The 25181-nt window shown below is 42.9% G+C and overlaps 1 protein-coding gene across 2 annotated transcripts in view; it reads right to left on the bottom strand.

Annotated features, from left to right (window-relative positions):
* LOC122918326 (Fc receptor-like protein 2) overlaps positions 1-25181 on the bottom strand; it is a 60719-nt gene that overhangs the window by 24642 nt on the left and 10896 nt on the right. Inside the window, exons 8-12 of one of the 2 annotated variants that reach the window (XM_044266644.1) lie at positions 23935-23962; positions 23105-23190; positions 22784-22849; positions 21584-21615; positions 21160-21495 (exon numbers count right to left, since the gene is read on the bottom strand). The exons of the other annotated variant lie outside the window; for it this stretch is intronic. Coding sequence (XP_044122579.1) covers positions 21457-21495; positions 21584-21615; positions 22784-22849; positions 23105-23190; positions 23935-23962 — 251 coding nt within the window. The 3' untranslated portion in view covers positions 21160-21456. Of the gene's footprint in view, positions 1-21159; positions 21496-21583; positions 21616-22783; positions 22850-23104; positions 23191-23934; positions 23963-25181 lie in introns of those variants that run through there. 2 annotated transcript variants of the gene reach the window in all.

The raw sequence follows: 25181 nt of genomic DNA on the forward strand, positions 1-25181 counted from the left end.
TGAGAATCAACTCATCAGGGAAGGCCACTGACATCAAAATCCAAGAAGCACAGAGAACCCCCATTGAAGTCAAGAAAAGCTGACCATTTTCAAGGCATATCATAGTTAAATTTGCAAAATACACCAAGAAAAAAAAATCCTAAAAGCAGGAAGAAGAAAAAAGGCCCTTAACCTACAAGGAAAGACCAATGAGGTTCATAGCAGATCTTTCCACAGAAACTTAACAGGCCAGAATGGAAGGACAGGTATATACAATTTGCTGAATGGGAAAAATATGCAGCCAAGAATATTTTGTCTAGTGAGGTTGTCATTCAGAATAGAAGGAGAGATTGAAAGATTCCCAGGAAAAAGAAAAACTAAAGGAGTTTGTGACCACTAAATGAGCCCTGCAAGAAATTTTAAGGGGGAACTTTTTGAGTGGGGAAAAGAAAAATCAAAAGCAACAAAGACTAGAAAGGAACAGAGGATATCACCAGAAAACCAACTCTACAGGTAACACAATGACACTAAATTAATATCTTTCAATAATCACTGTGAATGTAAATGGACTAGATGTTCCAATCAAAAGACCTAGGGTGTCAGAATGGATGAAAAAACAAGATCCCTCTATCTGCGGCCTACAAGAGGCTCATTTGAGACCTACAGACACCTGCAGACTGAAAGTGAGGGGATGGAGAACCATCTGTCATGCTAATGGATGTCAAAAGAAAGCTGGAGTAGCCATACTTATATCAGACTAACTAGATTATAAAACAAAGACTGTAATAAACGTGAAGGGCATTATGTCATAATTAAGGGGTCTATCCATCAAGAAGATCTAATAATTATAAATATTTATGCTCCCAACTTGGGAGCACCCAAATGTGTAAGTCAATTAAAAATAAACAAACCCATTTAAAATAATACAATAATAGGGGACTTTAATACCCCACTTATAGCAATGGACAGATCATCTAAGCAGAAAATCAACAAGGAACAATGGCTTTGAATGACACACCAGACCAAATGGACTTAACATATTATTCAGAACATTTCATTGTAAAGCAGCAAAATACATATTCTTTTTGAGTATTCATGGAGCATTTGCAAGGAACATATGGGGGTCACAAATCAGCCCTCAACAAGTACAAAAAGATTGAGATCATACCATGCATATTTTCAGACCACTCTTCTATGAAGATTTAGGTCAACCACAAAAAAGGAAAAAAAAATGGAAAGACATCAAATACATGGAGATTAAAGAACATCCTATTAAAGAATGAATAGGTTAACCAGGAAATTAAAGAATAAATAATTTTTAAAAAGTCATGGAAGCAAATGCAAATGAAAACATGACAGTCCAAAACCTTTGGAATGCATCAAAGGCAGTCCTAAGAGGGAAATATGATGGAATACAGGCCTACCTCAAGAAGCAAGGAAAGTATCAAATACACAATTTAATCTTTCACCTAAAGGAGCTAGGAAAGGAACAGCAAATAAAGCCTAAAGCCAACAGAAGGGAAATAATAAAGATTGGAACAGAAATAAATGATACAGAAACAAAAAGCCCCAGTAGAACAGATCAATGAAACTAAGAGTTGCTTCCTCAAAGGAGTTCATAAAATTGATACCCCCCTAGCCTGACTTATCAAAAAGAAAAAAGAAAGAACCCAAATAAATAAAACCATGAATGAAAAAGGAGATATCACAACCAATAATCATAAACAAAAGTCCTGGGCCAGATGGCTTCCCAGGGGAGTTCTGCCAAACATTTAAAGAAGAGTTAATACCCAGTCTTCTCAAACTCTTTCAAAAAATAGAAATGGGAAGAAAATTTCCAAACTCATTCTACAAAGTCAGTATTATCTTGATTCCAAAAGCAGACAAAGACCCCACTAAAAAGGAGAATTACATGCCAATATCCATGATGAATATGGATGCAAAAATTCTCAATGAAATACTAGCAAATCACATTGAACAGTACATGAAAAGAATTATTCACCACAATCAAATGGGGTTTGTTCTTGAACCCAAGGTGTAGTTCAATATTCATAAATCAACGTGATACACTACATGAATAAAAGAAAGGATAAAAACCATAGATCATCTCAATAGATGCAGAAAAATCATTTGACAAAACACAGCATCAATTCTTCATAAAAACCCTCAACAAAGTAGGGATATTTGGAACATACCTCAGTGTCAGAAAGGTCATATATGAAAGACTACAGCTAATATCATCTTCAAAGATGAGAGCTTTTCCTCTGTGGTCAAGAATAAGACAGATGTTCACTCTCAACATTACTATTTAACATAATACTGAAAGTATTAATCTCAGCAATCACACAACAAAAATAAATAAAAGGCACTCAAATCAACAAGAAAGAAATCAAACCCACTATATGCAGATGGCATGGTACTCTATATAGAAAACCTAAAAGACTTCACCAAAAAATTACTAGAATATGTGAATTTAGCAAAGTTGCAGGATATAAATCAATGTGCAGAAGTATATTGCATTTCTATACACCAATAATGAAGCAGCAGCAAAAGAAATCAAGGACTCTATCCCATTTGCAGTTGCACCAGAAACAATAAGATACCTAGGAATTCCAATACCTAGGAATAAACCTAACTAAAGAGGTAAAATATCTGTAGTCTGCAAACTACAGAACATTTATGAAAGAAATTGAAGAGGACACAAAGAAATGGGAAAGCATTTCATGCTCATGAATTGGAGGAACAAACATTAGAAAATTCTGTATTACCCAAAGCAATCTACACATTTAATGCAATTCCTATAAAAATACCACCAGCATTTTTCACAGAGCTAGAAAAAACAATCCTAAAATTTGTATGGAAACCAAATGACCCCAAATAGCCAAAGCAATCCTGACAAAGAAAAACAAGACTGGAGGCATCACAGTTCTGGATTTCAAGCTATATTACAAATCTGTAAGCATCATAGAGCTACCACAAGACCCTGCAATTGCACTACTGCATATTTACACCAAAGATACAGATGTAATGAAAAGAAGGGCACCTGTACCCCGATGTTCATAGCACCAATGGCCACAGTTGCCAAACTGTGGAAAGAGCCAAATGCCCTTCAAGAGACGAATGGATAAAGAAGATATGGTCCATATATACAATGGAATATTATTCCTCCATCGGAAAGGATGAATACCCAACTTAAGTATCAACATGGACAGGACTGGGGAAGATTATGCTAAGTGAAATAAGTCAAGCAGAAAGAGTCAATTATCATATGGTTTCACTTACTTGTGGAGCATAACAAATATCATGGAGGACAAGGGGAGATGGAGAGGAGAAGAGAGTTGGGGGAAATCGGAGGGGGAGATGAACCATGAGAGACTATGGACTCTGAGAAATAAAGGGTTTTGGAGGGGAGTGGGATGAGGGGTTGAGTGATCCTGGTGGTGGTTATCATGGAGGGCACAGATTGCATGGAGCACTGGGTGTGGTGCATAACCATTGAGTCTTGGAACAGTGAAAAATAAAATAAAATTTAAAAAATTTGAAAAGCTAAAAAAACAAAAGACAGTATGGTATTGGCACAAAAATAGACATATAGATCAATGTAACAGAGTAGAGAGCCCAGATATGGATCCTCAACTCTAGGTCAACTAATCATTGACAAAGCAGGAAAGGCTATCCAATGGAAAAAAGGCAGTCTCTTCAACAAATGATGTTGGGAAAATTGGACAGCCACATGTAGGAGAATGAAACTGGACCATTTTCTTACATCATACACAAAAATAAATTCAAAATAGATGAAAGACCTTAATGTGAGAAAGGAAACCATCAAAATCCTAGAGGAGAGCACAGGCAGAAATCTCTTTGACCTCATCCATAGTAACTTCTTACTAGACACATTGCCTGAGGCAAGGGAAACAAAAGCAAAAGTGAACTGTTGGGACTTCATCAAGATAAAAAGCTTCTGAACAGCAAAGGTAACCATCGCAAAACTAAAAGGCAGTCTGTGGAATGAGAGAAGATATTGGCAAATGACATATCTGAAAAAGGGCTAGTATCCAAGATCTATAAAGAACTAATCAAACTCAACACCCAAAAGACATATTATCCAATTAAGACTTGGGCAGAAGACATGAATAGACACTTTTCCAAAGAAAATATCCAGATGGCCAAAAGACATATGAAAAGATGCTCAATATCCCTTATCATCAAGGAAATACAAATCAAAACCATAATTAGATGCCACCTCACACATGCCAGAATGGCTAAAATTAACAATACAGGAAACTTTACAGGGGATGGGAAGGATGTAGAAGAAGGGGAACTCCTATGCACTGTTGGTAGAAATGGAAACTGGTGCAACAACTCTAGAGAACAGTTTGCAGGTTCCTCAAAATGTTAAAAATAGAACTACCCCATGACGAAGCAATTGCAATGCTAGGTATTTACTCAAACAATAAAAAATACAGACTTGAAGGGGTACATGTACCCCAATGCTTACAGAAGCATTACCATCAATAGGCAAACTACGGAGAAAGCTCAAATGTCCATTGACTGATGAGGGGGATAAAGAAGTTTGGTGTATATATAATGGAAAAGTACTCAGTCATCAAAAAGAATGAAATTTTGTCATTTGCAGCGATGTAGATGCAGCTAGAGTGTATTAGGCTCTGTGAAATACATCAGTCAGAGAAAGGCAAATACCATATGATCTCATTCATATGTGGAATTTAAGAAAAAGACAGATGAGCACAGGGGAAGGGAGAAGAAAAAGGAGAGAGAGTAAGAAACTATAAGAGACTCTTGATGATAGACAACAAACTGTTGTTTGATGGAAGGAGGTAGGTGGAGGGTGGGCTAAGGGGTGATGGGCATTAAGGAGGGCACTTGTGATGAGCACTGGGTGTTGTATGTAAGATGAATTTCTGGGTTCTACTTCAGAAACCAATATTGCACCATATGTTCAACAAACTGATCTTCTTATGCAACACTGCCTGGCCTCAGTACTCCTTAGGAGATGAGAAAAATGGCCCATTAATGGGACATTATACTTTATATGATCTATAAATTAGATCACTTATGTAAGAAACAGGGCAAATGGGCTGAGGTACCCTGTGTCCAGGCTTTCATGGCCCTAAATCAGGACCTAGACCCAAGAGCCTCTTGCAGAATGTTTCTAACCAGCAGTTGGGTTAATAAACCCCCCTCTGGACATATAGAATGATGATTGTATAAAGAGACCCATTCCTCCTAACAAACCTGGGCCACTGGAGGGATCACCAGCCAGTTCAGACAGAGAGGTCACTGGCTCTGTTGCTATCCCTCCTTGTTATAAATCCCAAGATCTGTCTGTTCCCAGTCCAAATGGACATACCAGGAGTGGAACTCCCTATCTTCCAGGAGCTCCACCTAAATTTGGAATGCATCCTTTTAGGGAAGTTACTAGTGGAAAAATGGGCAGAGTTAGAGACCATGCCCTATTCTCTATGAAAGAGCTGGTTCAGATAAAACAACAATTAGGACAATATTCCAAAAAAAAAATCCTCTCAGTATATTGAGGACTTTCAACAGTTATCTATTATATTTAGTTTGACCAGGGAAGATATAGACATCATATTAACTCATACTTGCACCCCTGAGGAAAGGAACCATTTCTGGGCAGGAGCTCCTGGGCAGGAGTTTACTGATGAGCTATCAGGGATAGATAGGGAACATTATCTGGTAAGGAGACCTGCTGTCCTAAATACTGAGCCACATTGGAGTTACCAAGAGGATAGACAAGGAAGGGAAAGACAAGCCCATTTGATCCCTTGTTCAATAGAAGAAATGAAAAAAGGATTCTCCAAACCTGTACATTTTGATAAAAATCAAGAAGTTACTCAAGGAGCTGCTGAAAATCTAGCTCTACTTCAGGGTCATTTAATAGGAACCATCTGTAAATATACAAATCTGGACCCAGCTTCACCTGAGGGAATGACGATACTAAACCTTTATACGTCAGTTGGCACCTGATACTGACTAAAATGGCTTCGGTTCTCCAACTCCCACCCAGCGCCTACTAGAGGTACCTACTGGGGACTTTAATAACAGGGATGACTTTAGAGCAAGAAAGGCACCAGAGAGCTAACAGGCTCAAGTATTGGCCGCCCCTATGTGGGTGCCCCCAACACCAGACTGACCAGGGGCTCAAGATAGAGCCAGTATCCTACAAAGGGCCGGGTAAGACACCATGCTATGGGTAGCCAGACCAGACATTGGAGCAAAGAGTGTCCAAACCAAGGCTCTCCCCCAAAGCTATGTCCTATCTGTCAAAAAGAAAAAAAAAAGAAAAAGACATCATTGGGAGAGAGACTGCCCTCATCTCCAACAGGAACTGGAGGGTGAGCATTATGGGGTCCTGAGGTTGGTCTCTCTCTCTGGGACAGCAAGATGATGGAGCCCTGGGTTACCCTGGATGTAGGACATAATTTTATTGATTTTCTTACTAATACAGGAGCCCCTTACTCTGTTTTTATTCAGCCCTACTTGTCTTTCTAAGCATAGAATGGTTGGCATAAGGAAACTAAAATGTGTCTCCAGACAATGCCTTTAACTGTAAATGGAGAAACCAGTTGGTTCCTCATTCCTTTCTAGTCTTTCTGTGTTGTCCCACTGCAGTAGTTGGATGAGATTTAATGTATAAACTAGGTAGCAGATTTGCTCATACTGAAGAAGAGAATGGCTTGTTCTCTTTAGCATCTAGGAAATTAAAACCTTACCCCAGTATCCCTTCTGACATCTGGAAGGAAGTAAACCCACAGGTCTGGGATTGCGATGTCCCAGGATGGTCTTTTAAGCCCAGCCAGTTAAAATCACCTTAAAGGACCAGCCACCATACCTCATAAAAGACAATACCCCTTAAAACGTGAGGCAAAACCTGGGTTACAGCCACTATTCATAAGTTTCTCAAACATGGTATTTTATTTTACTTTATTTTAAAGATTTTATTTATTTATTTGAGGGAGAGAGAGAGCACATATGGTGGGGAGGGGCAGAGTGAGAGGGAGAAGCGGACTCCCTTCAGACTCACCTGCAGGGAGCCCCATGTGGGGCTTGATCCCAGGACCCTGAGATCATGACCTGAGCCGAAGGCAGACTGAGCCACCCAGGTGCCCCAAACACAGTATTTTAAAGCCTTGTCCATCCCCTCATGGCAGTTTGACCAGTAAAGAAGCCAAATGGGGACTACCAGAGAGTGCAAGGTTAAAGAGCTGTAGATGAGGCGATGGTGCCTCTTCATCCCGTAGTGCCAAGTCCATACACTATTCTGACCCAGGTCCCTGCAGGTGCCACCTGGTTTACAGCACTTGATTCAAAGGACGGCTTCTTTTGCATCCCTCTAAGTGAGGAAACACGGCTACTACTCGCTTTTGAATGAGCCTCGTCTTCAAGCTCACAGGCTGCTAAATGAACTTGGACAGTCTTGCCGCAGGGAGTTAGAGACGGTCCTCACTTGTTGGGGGTTGCACGTTGCAGAGATCTCTGTGATATCTCCTTGTCTCAAGGCGTTATAACTCAGTATATGATGGACTGCAATCTGTCAGTATACGACAACATTTTAATCTGTAGACCTACAGAGGAGACGTCAGATAGTAATTCTATAACTTCAATTTCTTGGCAGACAGACGGTATCGTGTCTCCCCTAAAAAGGCACAAATATCTGGATAAAAAGAACAATACTGAACAAACACCATACCTTCTCTACCAACAGAAAAATGGCTATATAAGATCTTGGACCCTCAGCTACAAAGAAACAACTCTGTGCTTTCCTAGGCATGGCCATCTTTTGCCACGAGTGGACTCCTGGATTTGGGCTCTTAGCCAGACCCTTATATGATTCAATTAAAGGCCCTGATGAAGAAGAATCTTTGCTCTGGACTAAAGCCCAGGAGATGGCCTTTCAAACATTAAAAACTAAGCTTTCGTCAACCCGAGCTTTGGCTTTACTGTATTTAGAAAAACCTTTTACTTCATATGTAACAGAAAAACAGGGACAAGCTTTGGGAATTCTTACTTAAAAGTTAGGAAAAGAAACAAGTCTGGCGGGTTATTTTTCAAAGTCACCTGATTATGCAATGCAGGGTGGCCGGCTTGTCCTTGAGCTGGAGTTGCCACAGCCCTTCAGGTAGAAGCAGCTTTAAAGCTCATCTTGGGACAGTCCTTACCAGTAATATCATGTTCAGAGGGTCTTAGAGACCAAAGGCCACCAAAGGAGGATAGGAGGCTGACCTTCTAGATGCTGGCTATACTTTCAGACACACTTGAAATAATACTTAAAACCCAACCGACTTAAAACCCAGCTGACTGTATGGAGTTAGAGAGATGGACCTGACCACCGTCCCTCTGTTGTAGAACACAACTGTCCAGAAATTATAGACCTTGTTTATTCTAGCAAAAGGGATTTGAAAGACACCCCTATTGAAAATGCAGGTGACGGTTGATTTACTGCTGGCAACAGTTTCCTGGATAACGGAGAAAGAAAAGCTGGATACCCTGTAGTTAGTTTAATTAGGACCACTGAGGCACAAGCCCTTCCAGCAAATACGTCTGCTCAAAGGCTGAATTAATAGCACCTACCCTTGCTGTTCAGTTGGCAACAGGCCTAAGGGTTAATACTTACACTGACTCCAAACATGCTTTCCTGGTACTACATGCTCATGGAGCAATTTGGAAAGAAAGGGGATTATTATCAGGCCAGAACTCCCCAATCAAATATGGGCCTGAAATAATTACTCTTCTCGAGACTGTAGACCTGCCCAAGGAGGGGAGGGAGGGAGGGAGAGAGGAGGGAACTGTAATTCACCTAAGAGGACATCAAAAGGACGTAACTTCACAATATAAAGAAAATAATTTGGCAGACCGTGTAGTCCAGCAAACAGCAAAAAATAAATAAATATTCAATTTTATACCAGTCCTAACTCGAATAAAGTCCATAATGCCAGTGTATTTAGACCAAAAAGTTCACATAGCTCAGGAATGGGGATAAAAAAAAAAATAAGCAAAGGACTGGCTTGTTAATGATGAAGGAAAATCTTTATACCCAAAAATAACCAATGGAAGGTAATACAGGGTTTACACCAGACCACCCATTTGGGCAAAAATACTTTAGACTATTTAATTTAAAATATCTTTGGGTGCCTGAGTGGCTCAGTGGGTTAAGCCTCTGCCTTCAGCTCAGGTCACGATCTCAGGGTCCTGGGATCAAGCCCCGCATCAGGCTCTCTGCTCATCGGGGAGCCTGCTTCCTCCTCTCTCTCTGTCTGCCTCTCTGCCTGCTTGTGATCTCTCCATCAAATAAATAAATAAAATCTTTAAAATAATCTTTGATGGAGTAAATTTAACAACTACAATAAAACAGGTCTGTCAATGCTGTATCGTTTGTGCACAAGTAATTGAGAAGGTACGGTCCGCCCCTCCCCCACTTTTAAAACCAGTCCAAAGGCATGGAACATATCCAGGAGAGGTCTGGCAGCTTGATTTCACCAAGATGTCTCCTTTCAAAGACTAAAAACTCCTACTGGTGTTTGTGGACACTTCCACTGGATGGATCAAGGTCTTTTCCTTGTAAAACCGAGAGAACCATGGAAGTAAGAAAAGCTGCCATATATTTTAAAAATATATATAAAAAAAAAGCTGCCATATATTTAAAAAAAATATATTTTTTTATTTGACAGAAAGAGAGAAAGAGAGCAAGAGAGCACAGAAAGGGGGATCTGCAGGCACAGGGGGAGGGGGAGGCAGGCTCCCTGCTGAGCAGAGAGCCTGACACAAGGCTCAATCCCAAGACCCTGGGATCATGACCTGAGCCGAAGGCAGACCTGTAACCCACTGAGGCACCCAGGCGTCCCTGTAGCAACCAAAGTTTTGTTGGGAGAAGTTGTTTCTAGATTTGGCCTTCCACAATCCCTACAAGTGATCATGGTTTTTCTTTTTTCTCCACAAATAACTCAACAAATAGCGCAGCTTTAAAAATTAAGCATTTCTTACAATCCTGTGGAAACGTAGAAAAAGCTAATAATGCTTTAATACGACACTTTCCTAAGCTTAGCCTAGAGACCCAGAAAATTGGGTTACTGTCGTCCCAAGAGGAATTCTCAGGAGGAGAACTGTTCCAAAACAACCTGTAGGACTCAGCCGTTTTGAGTTCTTATATAGAAAGCCATTTCCTACAGTGGACCTGTTACTGGAAGGACATTATCCTACTCTATTAAACTATTCACTGAAGGCTGATTTAACCCATACGCCACGTAGTGATTATACTGATCACCTGCTTCCTGAAACCGACTCAGTATAACTGAAAGTCCACCCGAGGTCAGCCCGGAAGACAGGGTTTGTTTAAAAGACTGGAAATCAAGTTCAGTGGGGGACTTAAATCCAAAATGGAAAGGTCTATACTGGGTCATATTATGTACTCCCCCTGAAGTAAAGTTAGAGGGACATTCTTCCTGGAATAAAACATATATCTGGAATAAAACCTGTCCCTCCTTCGTAGAAAACCCATGAGCAAGCTAGTGTGCCTTCTTACTCCTGTAAACCTGCAGAAGACCTCCAAGTCTTCTTCAGATGACAATGAAGGTTGCGTAGTTTCTCTCTGTTCACCCGTCCCAACAGAGAGTTCCTTTCCACAATGGATGCAACATTACGCTGAACTTCAAAATCAGACAGTTTGTTGGATAGGTGGAATTTTGTCCAAGTGAAGGATCTCTGGGTTACTCTGGTGGGTTTCCCCTTTACAAGGCACTGATTGGCATTTGCTATATACTTACATTTCAAGGAATAACATATAATGATACCGTTTCATGATAAATCTATCACTAACCAGAATGTTTCTTCTTGGCCCATGATCAAGAGGACATGGAATTTACCAGGACATAACCAGACTCTTTTATACCCTCAAATTACTAATACATGAACTAGCTTTACAACTCCACAAATTGATGCCCATCGAGTGGCTAAGTTACAAAATCCTACTTATTATTATACTGAGAAGGGTATATATCAAATTTGGGATACATGAGTATGGCCCACACCCATCATTAGACAGCTCAGTCAGAATGCAATTTTATGTTGGGAACAAAGGAATCATACTTACGATACACAGGCAAATAGCAACAACATCTAGGGTAGCTATCATTAGATACATGTCCCCAAACCATCCTGCTCCAGGCTGCTGCCTGGCTTGCAGCTGATTAGATGAGGTGACCTGGAATCAGACAGCTAGCTCCAAATTGAACCCTCTGGTTATGTGGAACTCATCAATAGTCCCCGGCTTCCTTCAGGGTGGATAGGTCACTACACCTTAGGTTTTGCCTGGATTCGTGGGTGCATTACTAAAACCATCACCACCCTGGCTAATTGTCCCAACTTCAAAGAAAGAAAGATGGACATGATCTATCTTTCTCTGGTATGACCATCTGACACCCATCTTTGTTACATTTGTAGGGTTAGAAAGCATAAATTGGCATGGGGAAGCCCTTAATAAATATACCATAAAGCACTCAATGATTCACAAACCAGCCTCTCCTTACTTAATATTGAAGTTGCAGAGATGTGCAAAGTAGTTCTACAAAATGGAATGACTTTAGAGGTTCTAACAGAAACACAGGAGGTGCTTGTGCCATTATTAAAAACAGAATGCAGTGTATACATCCCACGTTACCATAAAACTGTCACAGGACTGCTAAAAAATATAAATACTCAAGTTGAGGGTCTACGAGATCCTTCCCTTTGTTTTTAACAATTTGTTAGGTGCCTGATTTCGGGGAGAATTATGGTCAAATATTAAAGGTTTCTTTGTTGGACTTCTCATTCTTACAGCCACATTAATTCTTGCCTGTACCCTCCAAGAATGTGACTGACAAATTTAGGAAATTAAAAGTGGGGAGAAGGTCAGGTTCTTGGGGTGCACCTGGGGGAGGAGTCGAGTCTTCCTGGACTGATTGCTTGAGGTGTAAGTTTCAGATCGGCACAGAGCCGTTCCATTTCCAGAATCCGCTGAGATACCTCTTCTGCCTGGAGTAAGGGTGGGGACCTGGTCAATCTGGCAGGTTGTCAGGCCAGAGCCGTTCTCGGGAAGCAGCAGCCTGCCTGTTTGCTGTAGACACCGTGTCACACAGGCCCCCCCGCTCTGCCTGGAACCACAGCGCCACGTGCCTCACTCAAGGGGAAGTGAAAGCTGAGAGAAGGTACAAAATAGGTGGTTTCCACCCACCCCCAAGATAGCAAACGTTGGGCGCCAGCATTTACCGTTGCTGGAAGGGTGTCTCACAGCTGAGCGTATGCAAACTGACGCCAACTAACTTACATCCTACTGAGGCCAACAGAGGACTCACTTCCCGTCCTTTCCTCATATGTGATGGGGGCTCTGTTAGGGCCTTTGGAGACCTTACCCACGGGCTCTGGGTGGGGGGAGTCTGCTCGGTGTATGTGCTCCAGGCTGGGGCTGGCCTCTTAAAATCCAGGGGGCGTGGGGCCGGGGGCTTGTGCTGGGGTCATCTCTGAATCCTGTTAATTCTTCAAAGTCATTAAAACCAGGTGTGGCTCACGAGAACCTTGGCACTGCGTTAATCCAATTTCTACAGTCCTGGAAGGAAGTGATCGGTTCTCCGGGAACAGCCCTGCTGCACGGGCCTCAGCTGCACCAGGACCCTGAGAACTGCTTCTGAGCGGAGATCGAGTCAGAAGAGAAATCAGGGTGAAGGGTGATTTTCATTTCTTTAGAATTTTGACTCACAAAAGAGAATATAATGTCAGGGTTTGGTTTATTTTGATTTTTAACGTGTCTGGAATTTTTCTGACCTGGCAATCGGATCTTTGAACCTCACTTTCTTCCAGGGGATATTGACAAGAGAAGGAGTTTAGAGTATAATTGATGGCACCTGGAGGTTGTAATTTTACTATTAGAGGATCTTAGGATACTCTTCAATCTCATCGTAGAACGTCTGACCAGCCTATTGGACTGGATGTCGGATGGAAATCATAATTAGAAGCAAATTTTCACCCTGGGATGCCAAGTGACATTGGTGTTATTTAATTAGCACTTTCCCCCTGCATCTTGGGGGCAGTTGCCCAGCACTGCCCAGAGTGCCTGGGACCGGCCCGGTGGTGCTAGGAGGATACACACGGGAGCAGGGCTGGTTCTGGTAAACCGTCTGTGAGCATGGCCGCCAACCTCCAGGGACATCGCAGAGCTGCTGTTGGAGACACAAAGAGAAATGAGACAGGATCCCTAAACCCTGCAAAGCATTACATGAGTTTTTACAGCAAAAGGGCAACAAGTGTGATAAAAAACTGTGCTTGCTTCATAAAATCACTCACAAAATACATTACCTTTTTCAAATATTTGCAGGCGTTTGGGTCCATTGGCATCATGTCTTTCAGAATACTTGGTAGAATTGCCAGGAATGCTCTCTGGGCCTGGAGTTTTCTTTGTTGCAAGTTTTAAACCATTGGTTCAATTTATTTCATCACTGCAGCGCTGGTCGGGTGTTGTTTCTCTCCTGGTGTCTCCTTCAGTGTATTTTTCACTATTTCTTCCTGGAAAAAAGTATGAATTTTCCTGGGAACTGTCTGTTTCATCGAATTTTCATTTTTACTAAAATGAAGTGTTATCGTCTTGTTTTAATTTTTAATAAGTTCAGAATATATGGTCATGGCATGTTCTTCATTGCAGACATTGGTTATTGGTGCTTTCTCTCTTCTTTTGTCTTGATCAGCCAACTGTGGGTGTGACCTGTCTCTCTACTTCTTCTGATGGTGACTCATGGTGATTCATTTCCTTGTGGGACTGTTTTTATGTGCTCATTGCATCTGGGAATTAACTTATAGAATTAATTTGAAGCCCAAGTTGAATTATTTTTTCCCCAAGAATATATATTCCCAAGAATAAATATTCCCAAGAATATTTAATTCATTTTGGAAAAGTCGGGGATCTGGCAGCACTAGCAGTACAAGATCATCTTTCTTTCTTTTTCTTTCTTTCTTTCTTTCTTTCTTTCTTTCTTTCTTTCTTTCTTCCTTTCTTTTTTTCTTTCAAGATCTTATGTTTTTATTTGAGAGGGAGAGAGAGTGAGCATGAGCAGGGGAAAAGGAGGCAGGGACAAAGGGAGCTGGGAGCCCAATTTAGGGGCTCAATCCCAGGATCCCAGGGTTACCAACTGAGCCAAAGGCAGATGTTAACCCACTGAGCCACCCAGGTGTCCCAGGACAAGAGCATCTTAACCCACATCCAAGCATGGTGGTCTTCCAGCCACCAAATGAGCTGAAGCCAGGCACTCATTTGTAGGAGGGATAGTTTACTTCCAATTCACCATTACATGGGCAGTGGAGCCCTTTGAGGTCCCAACCCTAAAAGGAGGGTTGTTCTCAGAGCTTCACAGACACCAGATTTGGGTTTTTGTTGACAGCCTTACAAGGCTACCTCAGTCTCAGCTCAGTCCCTTCCCAACATTTTCACATGCGCTTTCCACCCCCTCCCCATATGGCCATAGAACATAACAGCCTCCAGAGCTGTTTGCATTCTGATCTTTATCCCAGATCCCCATAGCTAGTTGAAAGGACTTTCATTTTTTTTTAATAGGAATTTTAGAATTATACCTCTGAAAGGGTGACAACACCGAGATGAAACATCTTTAACCTGGAGACCAACATTCTGTTCACTTTCTGGTAAATGGAGCCAAACTCTGCCCCACTTTCACTTCTGTGTGAAGCTGGCCTTGACGAGCCTTGAAGCCAACAGGTTCTCTGGGTTACTCTGGATTTTGTAATTTCAGAATTCATTTGTTAGCCACCCAACCAGCCCTGCTTACTCAGCACCGAGTCCCCTGGAACCCAGCAAAGCCAGGATTCTCATCACAACCCCGGGCTGAAGTGCTCCTGCTGGTTCCCTGACTTGAGTTTAGCTGTCTGCACCACCTCAGCGTGAGCCAAGAAGCATGAATCAAAAGTCGTCTTCCCTGCACATGCCGGCTCGCCTTCCCTGACAGCCTCCATGCCCAGAGTGCTGCGGCGTCCGCTTCTCCCCAAACGTCAGAGTGCACCTGCTCGCCCTGTGCTTGCTTCCAAGCAGGCTGCCCTTCTCTGCAGCCGTCTCAGTGTTGGCCGAGCCCAGGCTGGTAAATTTCAGTCCATTCTAAGATTTTGTTTCCAAACCAAATTTTATGAATAGCCCTTTTACTTACAGCCCTTGGTGAAGACATCCTGGTGGCTTTGCCCAGTCCAGCACATATAGGGGGGCACAGCCATGCTCCCTGCAGTGGCCGTGGCCCAGGGACGGGCTGCTCTGAAAGTCGCACACTCTATTTCCTGGGGCCCGTGACTACAAAGATGAGTAACAACACTCATTTATATTTTTTGAAACAATTCCTCCCCACCCTTCCATGGTGATATCAGAGTCTAGGGTTTAAGTAATAGAAATTAAAAAATTATTTTATTTTTCTTTCCAACATTTAACAGCTGCTTATTTAAGCAACAAAATTTCAGCCAGAACCACCATCTTCTAGTAATTCACCGAAATGACCAACACAAAGGGAAAAAGGAGAGGCACCCAGCAAAAGCCTCCATAAGCCTCTCAGAACATGTGAAGTGGTCCCTTTGGCCACGTACATGCGAATCCACGAGAAAGGTGACACTGGGACAGATCTGGGAGACTCTGCATGTCACCCAGCAGGCTGTGAACATTGCTATGAACACACAAGGGCCAGATTTCTGCCAAGAGAATTAATGAGCACAGTGAGTGTAGTAAGCACTCGAAGCCAAGCTGGCTTCTTAAAGCACGTGAAAGAAAGTGATCAGAAAGAGAAGGAAGCCAAAGAGAGAGGTACTCGTGTCCCACTGCTTGTCTCACCCAGAGACGCACCCTGTGAGAACCATGGAAAGGAGCCTGAGCCATGGGAACCCATTCCCTGCGGATTCATGGCAAGATGAGTGAAAAAACAAAAACAAAAACAAAAACCCAAAAACAAAAAACTCCATGAAACCTCAAGACTATAAAACTGTTCCTCTTAGTTGAGTAGAAGTGTGGTGTCCCCTCCCCCCAAAAAATAGTTAAAACAAACTTTGGTTGTGTCCTAACTCAATGGGTGATGTCTTTATTCAAATTTAGTGGGATTTTCTTTTTTTCTTGCTGAAAGATGAGAAGTGGTTTATTTTGCAACAAAATATACTCAATTGGTTAGGAAACTGCCAGATATTACTTATAAAATATTTAAAGAAGTTTGAAAATAGTCCTCTAGATCACCAAGAAAAAAATAATTTTAAAAATCAACAATAGGTTATCTGCTGTATTAGGCTCAGAGAAAGCTGGGTACTCATAATTGGGTTCTGTCTTAAACAGCTGTGTTTTAAGGGTAAGGACCTTGCCTTTGAAGCCTGCTACTTAAAAACAGATCCTTCACACCCCCTTGGTTCCTCCTGTTCTTGTACATAGCTCTCTAGTGATTGGGAAAAATGTTTGTACTGGAAGGGCTCTTTCTGGCCCCAGTTCCTTTGCACTTGCCTTTGCCTAAAATACCTGCTTTTTCTTTGTTCGGTTGGCAAATCCCTGACTGTCCTGTGTCCATCCTCCATGTCACAGGTGAAACTTCCCTGACACAAGTGTTTTTAGGAGAGGAATGAAAGTGCTTGGAATCAGAGGAGAGAGCTTATTCCTGGTTTGGGATGCAGTATAAAATCTCTTCTATCTGTTTCCCTGTCATGGGAACAAACACACGAGAGGTGTGTTTGTTTCTCCTATGGGTTTTATAATTTTTAAAAACTTCTGTCTTCCACTCCCCTGTGGTTAGAGACTGTTTTAGTAACCTTTACACTCCTAGGGCCTGGCACACAGTAAGCATTTAATAAATGCACTTTAATAAATAATCAACAAAATTTTACTATTTAATTGCTCAAACTTACTTTCCATATCTCCTGTCATACCTCTGAGTATATTTTTTGGCTCCATAGAGCACTTCCTCTAAGGATGTCTTCAGGTGTGTGTGTGTTTGTGTGCGTCTCTGTGTTTGTGTGTGTGTGGTGAGTGTCTAGTGTGTGGAGCGTCTGTGGGGTGTGTGCTGCATGTGGGGTGTGTATGTGTGTGTGGGGGGGGGCATGTGTGTATGGTGTATGGTGTGTATAAAATACTGAGGCCTGTTATACCCCAGAAGATCATATTCATCCTTAAAGGTAAAGGAAAGGGCTGCTAGGTATGAAATTTTATAATTTCCACTTTGAAAATGCTATTTTCCATTGACGTCTCACATTGTTTGTTATTGTAGGAAGCTGGAAATCCGTCTAATTGCTGTGACTTACAGTGTTTTACCCTCTTGATATTTCAGAAATGTCCCTTGGTCTCTGACACTCACCTGCTGAACTGTGATGTTTGGCTCTCACGATCTACTCAGCTCTGCAAATTAGGACACTTCCAACATGAGATCTTTCTCTTCTCTGCTCATGTAAGATCCTGGGTGATTTCCCCCTAGACTCTCCTTCTCTTTTACTTGTGCCGATAGCATGGACATAACTCACAGGGATGCCTGCACAGCCAGCGCACAGACTGCCTTCCTTTGACTTTCCGTTTCTCTACCCCATTTTGGTATTTCCGGGGGAGATTTTCTGACCTTCCAGGTTACTCCCTGGTTCCTCAGTATTAATCCACGTGTGAACACGTCCACCTGCCGGTTACTTATTCTGACTTTTGTAATTTCCATGTTTATGGTCTTGACTTGGTTATTCTTAAGCTGTGGACGGTTTGGTGTGTTCAGGTAGCGTGGAGGGGAGGACATCCACCGTGTCCTTCCCTGCTCACCCACCCCCGGCTCACGTCTCTGTGCTTTTGCCGTGGTCACTGTTCTGTCCCAGGCATGTCTCTGCCCCTCTCAGTGATGGCCACAGCCCTTGTGCTGTGGGTGGAAGTGGGAGACGGGAATTCTCAGGGACCCAGAAGCTCACCTCAACCTGCTGTTAAATTTGGGGCCTACAACAGCTGGGGTCCTGTGGAGCCCAGATGCTGCTGGCGGGATAAGGGCCCCAGAGGGTCCAGCAGGGAACCCCTTTCGAACAATGTTGGGGAGCAAAGGTCTCATCCAGAGAGCACTCCATCTTCCGCCTGCCTCTTCCTCTCCGAGCAGCTCCTGCTTCCTTGCATCTGTGTGTCCCATGCTTGGGACAGTTCGTGTAAGGTTTTGATAGACACTCAACTTCCTGTTCGTGGATTTCCAAGGTGCAGAATATGTGGAACAGCCTGAAGCCATCTTGTCCACAAATGGAAAGTTTTTAATGGGGGAAAAAACCCCAAATGCTAGTGAAACAAAGAGATGTGTGAGCTAGAGCCAGGCCAGAGAGCACCAGTGATGAGTCCCTGAGAGAAAGGGTCAGTAACCAGAGAGCTTCAGATAGCCGATTGGCATCTGTCCACTCCACAGAGGCCATATGCCAGCAGCGGCCTGGGGCCTGCACGGGGAGCAGGCCTCAGCCTCCGGTGTCTGGGGCGGGGTCCGTGTGTTTCCTGAACTGGCCAGAAGGACAGCATTTCTGAGCACCCACGAGATGCAGCAGCGGGGAAACCACCTGGGAGCTCATGGCCCAGAGCAGCAGGTGCGCGGCCCAGGGGCCCGGGGCCCGGGCTCGGCTCCTCTGTGACGCCCAGGCCTCTGTCCCATCCGTCTGCCTCTCTTCCCCCTCCCTGTCCTCTCTGACCTCCTACTCTCCACGTCTCCCCACAGACTGCACCTTCCCCACTGCTCGGCATCTCCTTCTCCACACCCACAAAGGAAGAAAGGAGGGTCTAGTACTGGAAAAAAATCCCAATTACATCACATACAAAGTATCCCGAATAAACAGAACAGAAATTTATGACAAAGAGGGACTATCACTTTCCCTGATAGACATGGAGAGGTACCATGTCTACGCACGCTTGGAAACTAGGGTCTTCCCAATGACCTCTGGATACTGGACTGGCTGTGGGCTCAGACGACTTCTAGGCATTGGCCAGAGGTTTGGACCCACGAGAGCCCCAGGGATGCCCTCCTGCTGGGTCTCCATCCTCTTGCTTCCCTGTCTCATTCCTCTTGTCCCGCTCCCCACATGCCTGCAGCACCCAGCACCCCTACATCAGCACGAAGTCCTCTTCACTCTGCCTTTGGAGAAGAGACTCTCAGCAGCTGTCCCAGGGGATTCCTGCAAGAGTCACAGGAGGCAGGAGCTAGAAGCTGCTCTTCAGGATGTTTTGTATGAAAAGAAAGCAAGGAAGCAAGAGATTCCTCCAGGGTTTGGTCTGTTTGCTCACGTAGAAGGCAGAAACGATGGAAACTGTTGTTCTCTCCTTCACTTCTGAGTTGTGCCAGTAACGGTAAACTGAGGGATTCCCCCCAACTACCCAGGTTCCTTGGGAGAAATCCTGCCAAGTTATTGTCTGACTCTGAATAAAGTAATGGGTTTAATCTCTCCAAACTGTAATACTACCCAAAATATTGACTTAAAAGCAAAGATATTCACTCCAACACTGCTCATCATGGTGAGTAATTGTCAATATGATAATGGTCCCCAAATAAGTAATTTACAAAACAACTTACTATGTATCCAAACATACCAAGCAAACTACAAAGATCTTTGAACATTTAATGGCATGAAAACATCAAAATTTTTTAAGAAATAAAAACAGGTTACAGTTATTATTCCTTTAAAATCACATATTTATAAGCACAAGAGCACATTCATGGAAAATACGACTCTGGCTGATGGCTATTGAAATAATAACAATTATCAGAGTGATGAAAGTATGAGTGAGTTAATAGTCTCTTTCACTGTCTGTATTTCTAAATTTTCTACAGTGAAGATACAGTATTTTATAGATTAAAGCCCATGGGCTTTGTGCCTTCGGTCACATCCAGGTGGTAGCCCTCAGACTGCACAGTACTGGGGTCATACTCGTGCATGTGAAGTGTGTGGACAGGAGGAGCGTTCCGTGGCAGCTCTTACACGGTGCGCCTCTATGGATGAGAGGGGCCACTGGCTACTTAGCCATCAGAATTATAACCATTTTTAATTATTTTTTTCTGATCAACATCAAATGTATTGTGTATAGTTTCTAAAATATTCCAGATTATCTCTCTGTAGATTAATGACCAAACCCAAGCCCCAGTCACCTCTGTCCTTCCCACTGGGGACCTATCTTTAGCAGGGGAGTGGATTATAGAAGATATTAATCAAAGCGTTAAAAATCTGATAGTTGCATTTGATAGTCAGTTTGTTTGAGATTCTCGTTACCCAACTTTTTAAACATTTTTGTACTAAGTTTAAGGCTAAGTGATAATTATGCATATTTTATTTAATGAAAACTTATTTGGTGCTACTTAATGCCAGACATTGTTCTATGTGAATTACTAATATTTAACAAATGGTTTCCCCCCATTTAAAGGTGAAGAAACTGAGGTACCTGGAGGTTAAGTAGTTTGTTGAAGGCTACACAATTAGTGGGGGATGGGATTGGGACCCCACCCTAGACAGGGGTTCCCAGAGGTTATGATCTTACTCCTTGCCTGATTGTACCAATGGATGTAAAATATTCAGCATTTCAAGAAGACATAAATACAGTTGTTACTTTTAAATCAATGTGAGTCAATGTACAAAACAAGCATTCAAAAATGGACAAATATGGCAAGCCAGCTCAAGCTGCTGTTCCTTCACACAAACTCAACCCTAAAGTTCTCACAAGAGCAAGAGAGGACTTATTTAAAACTTGAGATGTCTGTCTGTGGAGACAAAAGACAATGAATTCCCAGTTTGGAAGATGAAGAGAAGCCCCAGAAATGGATTCTGTTCACATCACCTCAGAGCAGATGCAGACGAAGGCTTGTCTCTCGTGCTCCTTGTTCTTCCTCAACTCTTTGAACTTTGGAGCAAATACCATACGATTTCACTCATACGTGGAATTTAAGAAACAAAATAGATGAACATGGGGAAGGGAGGGAAAAATAAAATAAGGTAAAAACAGAGAGGGAGACAAACCATAAGAGACTCTTAACTCTAGGAACAAATGGAGGGTTGCTGGAAGGAAGGGGGGGATGGAGAACTGGGGGATGGGCATTAGGGAGGCCACTTGATGTAATGAGCACTGGGTGTTCTATGCAGCTGATGAATCACTATACTTCTGAAACTAATAAGACTCTATATGTTAACTAAATTGAATTTAAATTAAAAACTTAAAAAAGAGAGAACGTAACAAAGATAATCATCCCACACAGCTTCTGGGACTCAGTAGCAGTTCAGTAAATATTGACTAAATGGAAGAAGACATTGGGAGAGAACATGATGAGAACCAAAACGATGACCCAGCTGACCTTCTCAGCACTTGCAGCACGTTCTGTCTGTGAGATGTCATGAAGTTTGGCATTTTTATAAAGTTTTTTTTAGCCCTTAGTGCTGTTCCATCTTTGTTGGGGTTCTGCCCCCCAGTTTCTCCAAGTGTTATGTCTCCTTCACATCAGAGTAGATGACATGAGAGTCCTAGAAGAGATGCACAGGTGAAGGAAGGAAAGGACTATGGCTGGTGGGGGACCAGATGAGGAAGGAACTCTCCAGAAGTCCAGCTCACCTTGTTCTCCAGAATCATCCTTCTGGTGTTTGCTGTGGAGAAAAAAAAAATATTACTTAGATTTCATTCTCAGACAATGCTCCAGGGCACAGGATGGCAATGCTTATTGTGTGGTTTCCAGCTTCTCCTGTTCTTTTGTAAAATCCATGCCTTAATATTGTCCACTCTGCAGTCCTTTGAAGACCACCGAAGCTCTAAGCCTTCTGCCAACCCTTGTTAAACAAAACCTTTCCCCTCTTTGATACAATTTCTGTAGATCATTGACAATATTCTGTCAGAGCTCATTCTCCTGTTATCTCTTTATGTCCTTCAGATAAAACCACAGGTGTTCATGTACTACACAGAGGGAAATGGGACACAGAGATGAGGGATGGGAGACCTGAATCACACCACCAATTGAGGGTGTGGGGCCTGCTTCCTTCTCCCTTCATTTCAGGTGGGCAGAATGGAAATCAATCCCCCTCCTGCCCTTGGCAACACATCAGCCCCGGGAGGGCCTGCAGGATAAGCATGCAGTGGGCAAGACTGTGCCTTTTCAGGTTTGCTGGGCTGGTCCCAGGCAGGGAAGGAGAATGACAGGGTCATGGGCTCTCTGTAGGCTGCTGCAGTACAACTGTAAGCAAGGCTGGCCGAGGACCTGTGGTTCAGAGGAGTGCAGCTGGCTGACCCTTTCCTGGGACACCTGCCAGGCTGCCAGCAGCCTCTGGCTTCAACAGAAGCAGCCGGGAGTGCAGAGCAAAGGACATGGCTGAAGGTTGCAGCTTTAAGGGCAGTGGAGCAGTAGCTTGAAGGACATGACTCTGCAGTTCTAAAAAACTACTGACTCAACTCTTGGAAGACTACACATCAAAGCGCAAGTCTCCAGATTAGGCTGATGTGTTCAGTGACCCCTTCCATGGCGTCTTCAGACTGGACTTCACATACCATACTTCAGATATTCTCATTCTTTCCTGATTTGTTTTATTCCCTTGCCTTGTATCCCAGATTCTCACTAATTGTCGGTTCTCAACTGACCATCTGTTTTTGTTTTGTTTTGTAATTCAGCTCCTCCCTGAGAACCTGCCTGCAAATACCTCTTGCTCCTTCTTGGATCCACAGATTGCATATCAAGGTCAAATGATGTGAGCAAGCCTCACTTGTGCACATGGTGCCCCTTACTGGGAAGATGCATCTAACAAGAACCATTTTGTAGTTTCTCACCTGAGTCTTCTGGTGGCTGAATGCTCCAGACCTGGGAATAAACCACATCCACATCTATAGGGCCCACTGCAGGGAAAAGACATTGGTTCAAAGACATCCATGGGCATGGGGTTCAAACTTTATATGTGCTGTCCCAGACTCCTGCTTTGTGACTGTCCTCCCAACCCCAACATGAGGGTCATTTATTGATTGAGGGTCATTTATTGATTGAGATTGGGACTCGGGGCACCAGGGCGTGCAGATCTCGTCATGTTTTCTTACCTGCTTTCCTCTTCCCTCCCTGCTGCAGCCCTGGAGCCCCTTCCAGTGGGGGAGACTCACCATTGACATAGTCTAGCTGCAGCTCCTCTATGTTGGGGAGTGAGCTGGCATGGGTGGACTCTTGAGGGTTTGCACTGGAAGCGTCTCTGAGAAAAAGCAAACTAACTACATGATAGTCTCCAGAGCAAGAGCGAGAACACAGAGGAGGCAGGCTGGGGAGAATGTGGGAGAAGCCTGGCAGATGTGGCACTTGGCTCAGATGGTTTGATGGCTCTTAGTCTAGCCTCTCAGGGTGTGGTCTTTTAGGTGGGCAGCCAGAGACAGGCCACAGAATCACAGAGTACTTTATTATAGGATGGCCCCTCTGATCTGGCAAAAATGTTCGATTCCTCATCTTTAGCTTTTTCAAAAGTTATAAACAAGAGAACAATATTGCCTCAGCTTTAATCTCTTCTCTCACAAGGTCTCCTAGAACTTCATCTGCTTCTTTTTCATCAGTTTATCTCTCTCCTTTGTATACTGTATGTATCATATATTCTTCATAAGACAATATGTCACCTGTGGAAATAAACTCCATTTTATGCATGTTTTCACACCTTTCAAAGTCTGACAAGAACTTACTCATACATTGTAAGTACTCCATAAATAATCTTGAAAATGTGAATTAGTAAACTAATTTAGAAATCTTGACTCCTACACAAGATAGCACCTTGTCACATGGGCCACCATGAGATAGCACCTGATCCACAAATGTAATGAACACAGACATGGCTGAGTGTCACAGAAAGATACTGTGTGACCTGTGCAAGTAGTAAGAGCATGATTCACAATGGAAAATCATGAAGGGAGAGGTTCTCTAGAGTTCCCATTTTGAATAGGAAAGTTCTCACCTGGGTGCATGTGGGGCAGAGCGTCCTCCTAAAAAGCAGATAAAGGAACATTCGTTTTAGGGGAGACATCTTTATCTCTTGAAACTTTCCCCCGACTTAACCACATGTGGTCCTGGTGGGCATAAGATTCAGAGTAGGGGTCCAGTTGCATTGCATCCTGAGGACTCCTTATTTTCTCCAGCACCGTTGGCTGGATAATCCTACTGGTCTAACATGCCACTTCCAATGGCAAACCTCACAGGCATAGGTCACTCTTTCCGGAATTTTTATTGCTCTTTCAATTATTGCAAAATATATGTTGACTGCTGATGACTTTACTGGCTTCCTTATTCAGGTGGAACCTTCTCACTTTCTAAACGTTTTGGTACTGCAACCCCCACTCTAAAGCATGGTCTTGGGGTAGGGCTTGATGTTGACCTTTGTAAGACCCATTGGGATCTCCTTCATACCACCTAGCTTTACAGAGAGATGCAGAACAAGAAATACAGCAGAGCAGCTTGGACGTGTCAGCTGTGTCACCAGTGGCCAAGGAACTCTTTCCTGGTCCTTCAAGTAACAGCTCAGGGGACAAGTGCACATGGCTGGAGCAGAGGCCACTACGAGGGACATAATCAGTCTCAAGAGTCATGCTGCATTTGGGGATGTGCTCGTTTGTGCTTCTTACCCAGCATCACCCTACTCAGAGCCCTTCTAGTTTAGAGACGGCTCAGCAATCATGGAAAACGTTGCCTAGTAATATAGCCAGCTCTCCAGCTTGATCAGAGTTTTTGGATACAGTGTTAAAGAAGGAAGAACTAACTTATTTTCTTCAAGGAAAGGAAGAAAGATCTCAGGATTTTCTACCAAGCCAAAAGTCATTCCACCATAAGGCGAGGGATGGCATCTTCAAACAGTATGAAATCGGTATATGTGTGTGATTCTAACACCTCCTTCCTGAGTAAATTATTTTTGAAGTGGACTTTGATCTACTTCCAAAGCACTTTTGAACAAAAACAAAACTCGATGATATCTTGGCTCCCAAAGGAAACTTCAAAAATATTCTAAAAAATGAATATGGTATAAACAATCTTCTCTGATCTTAGTGTAACTGGAAATTCATAATAGAACTGTGAAGAAATCTGGATATATCTGTAACATATACATTTTAGGGAATTAAGTCTTAAGCTACTAAATACATATATAAATATATAAGACAAGGGAAAGCAAATCTTTTAAATGTCTCATTTGTTCTAAAGAATGAGACTAAC

This window comes from Neovison vison, chromosome 10 (assembly GCF_020171115.1).
Source record: "Neovison vison isolate M4711 chromosome 10, ASM_NN_V1, whole genome shotgun sequence".
In the NCBI taxonomy this organism is placed as follows: Eukaryota; Metazoa; Chordata; class Mammalia; order Carnivora; family Mustelidae; genus Neogale; species Neogale vison.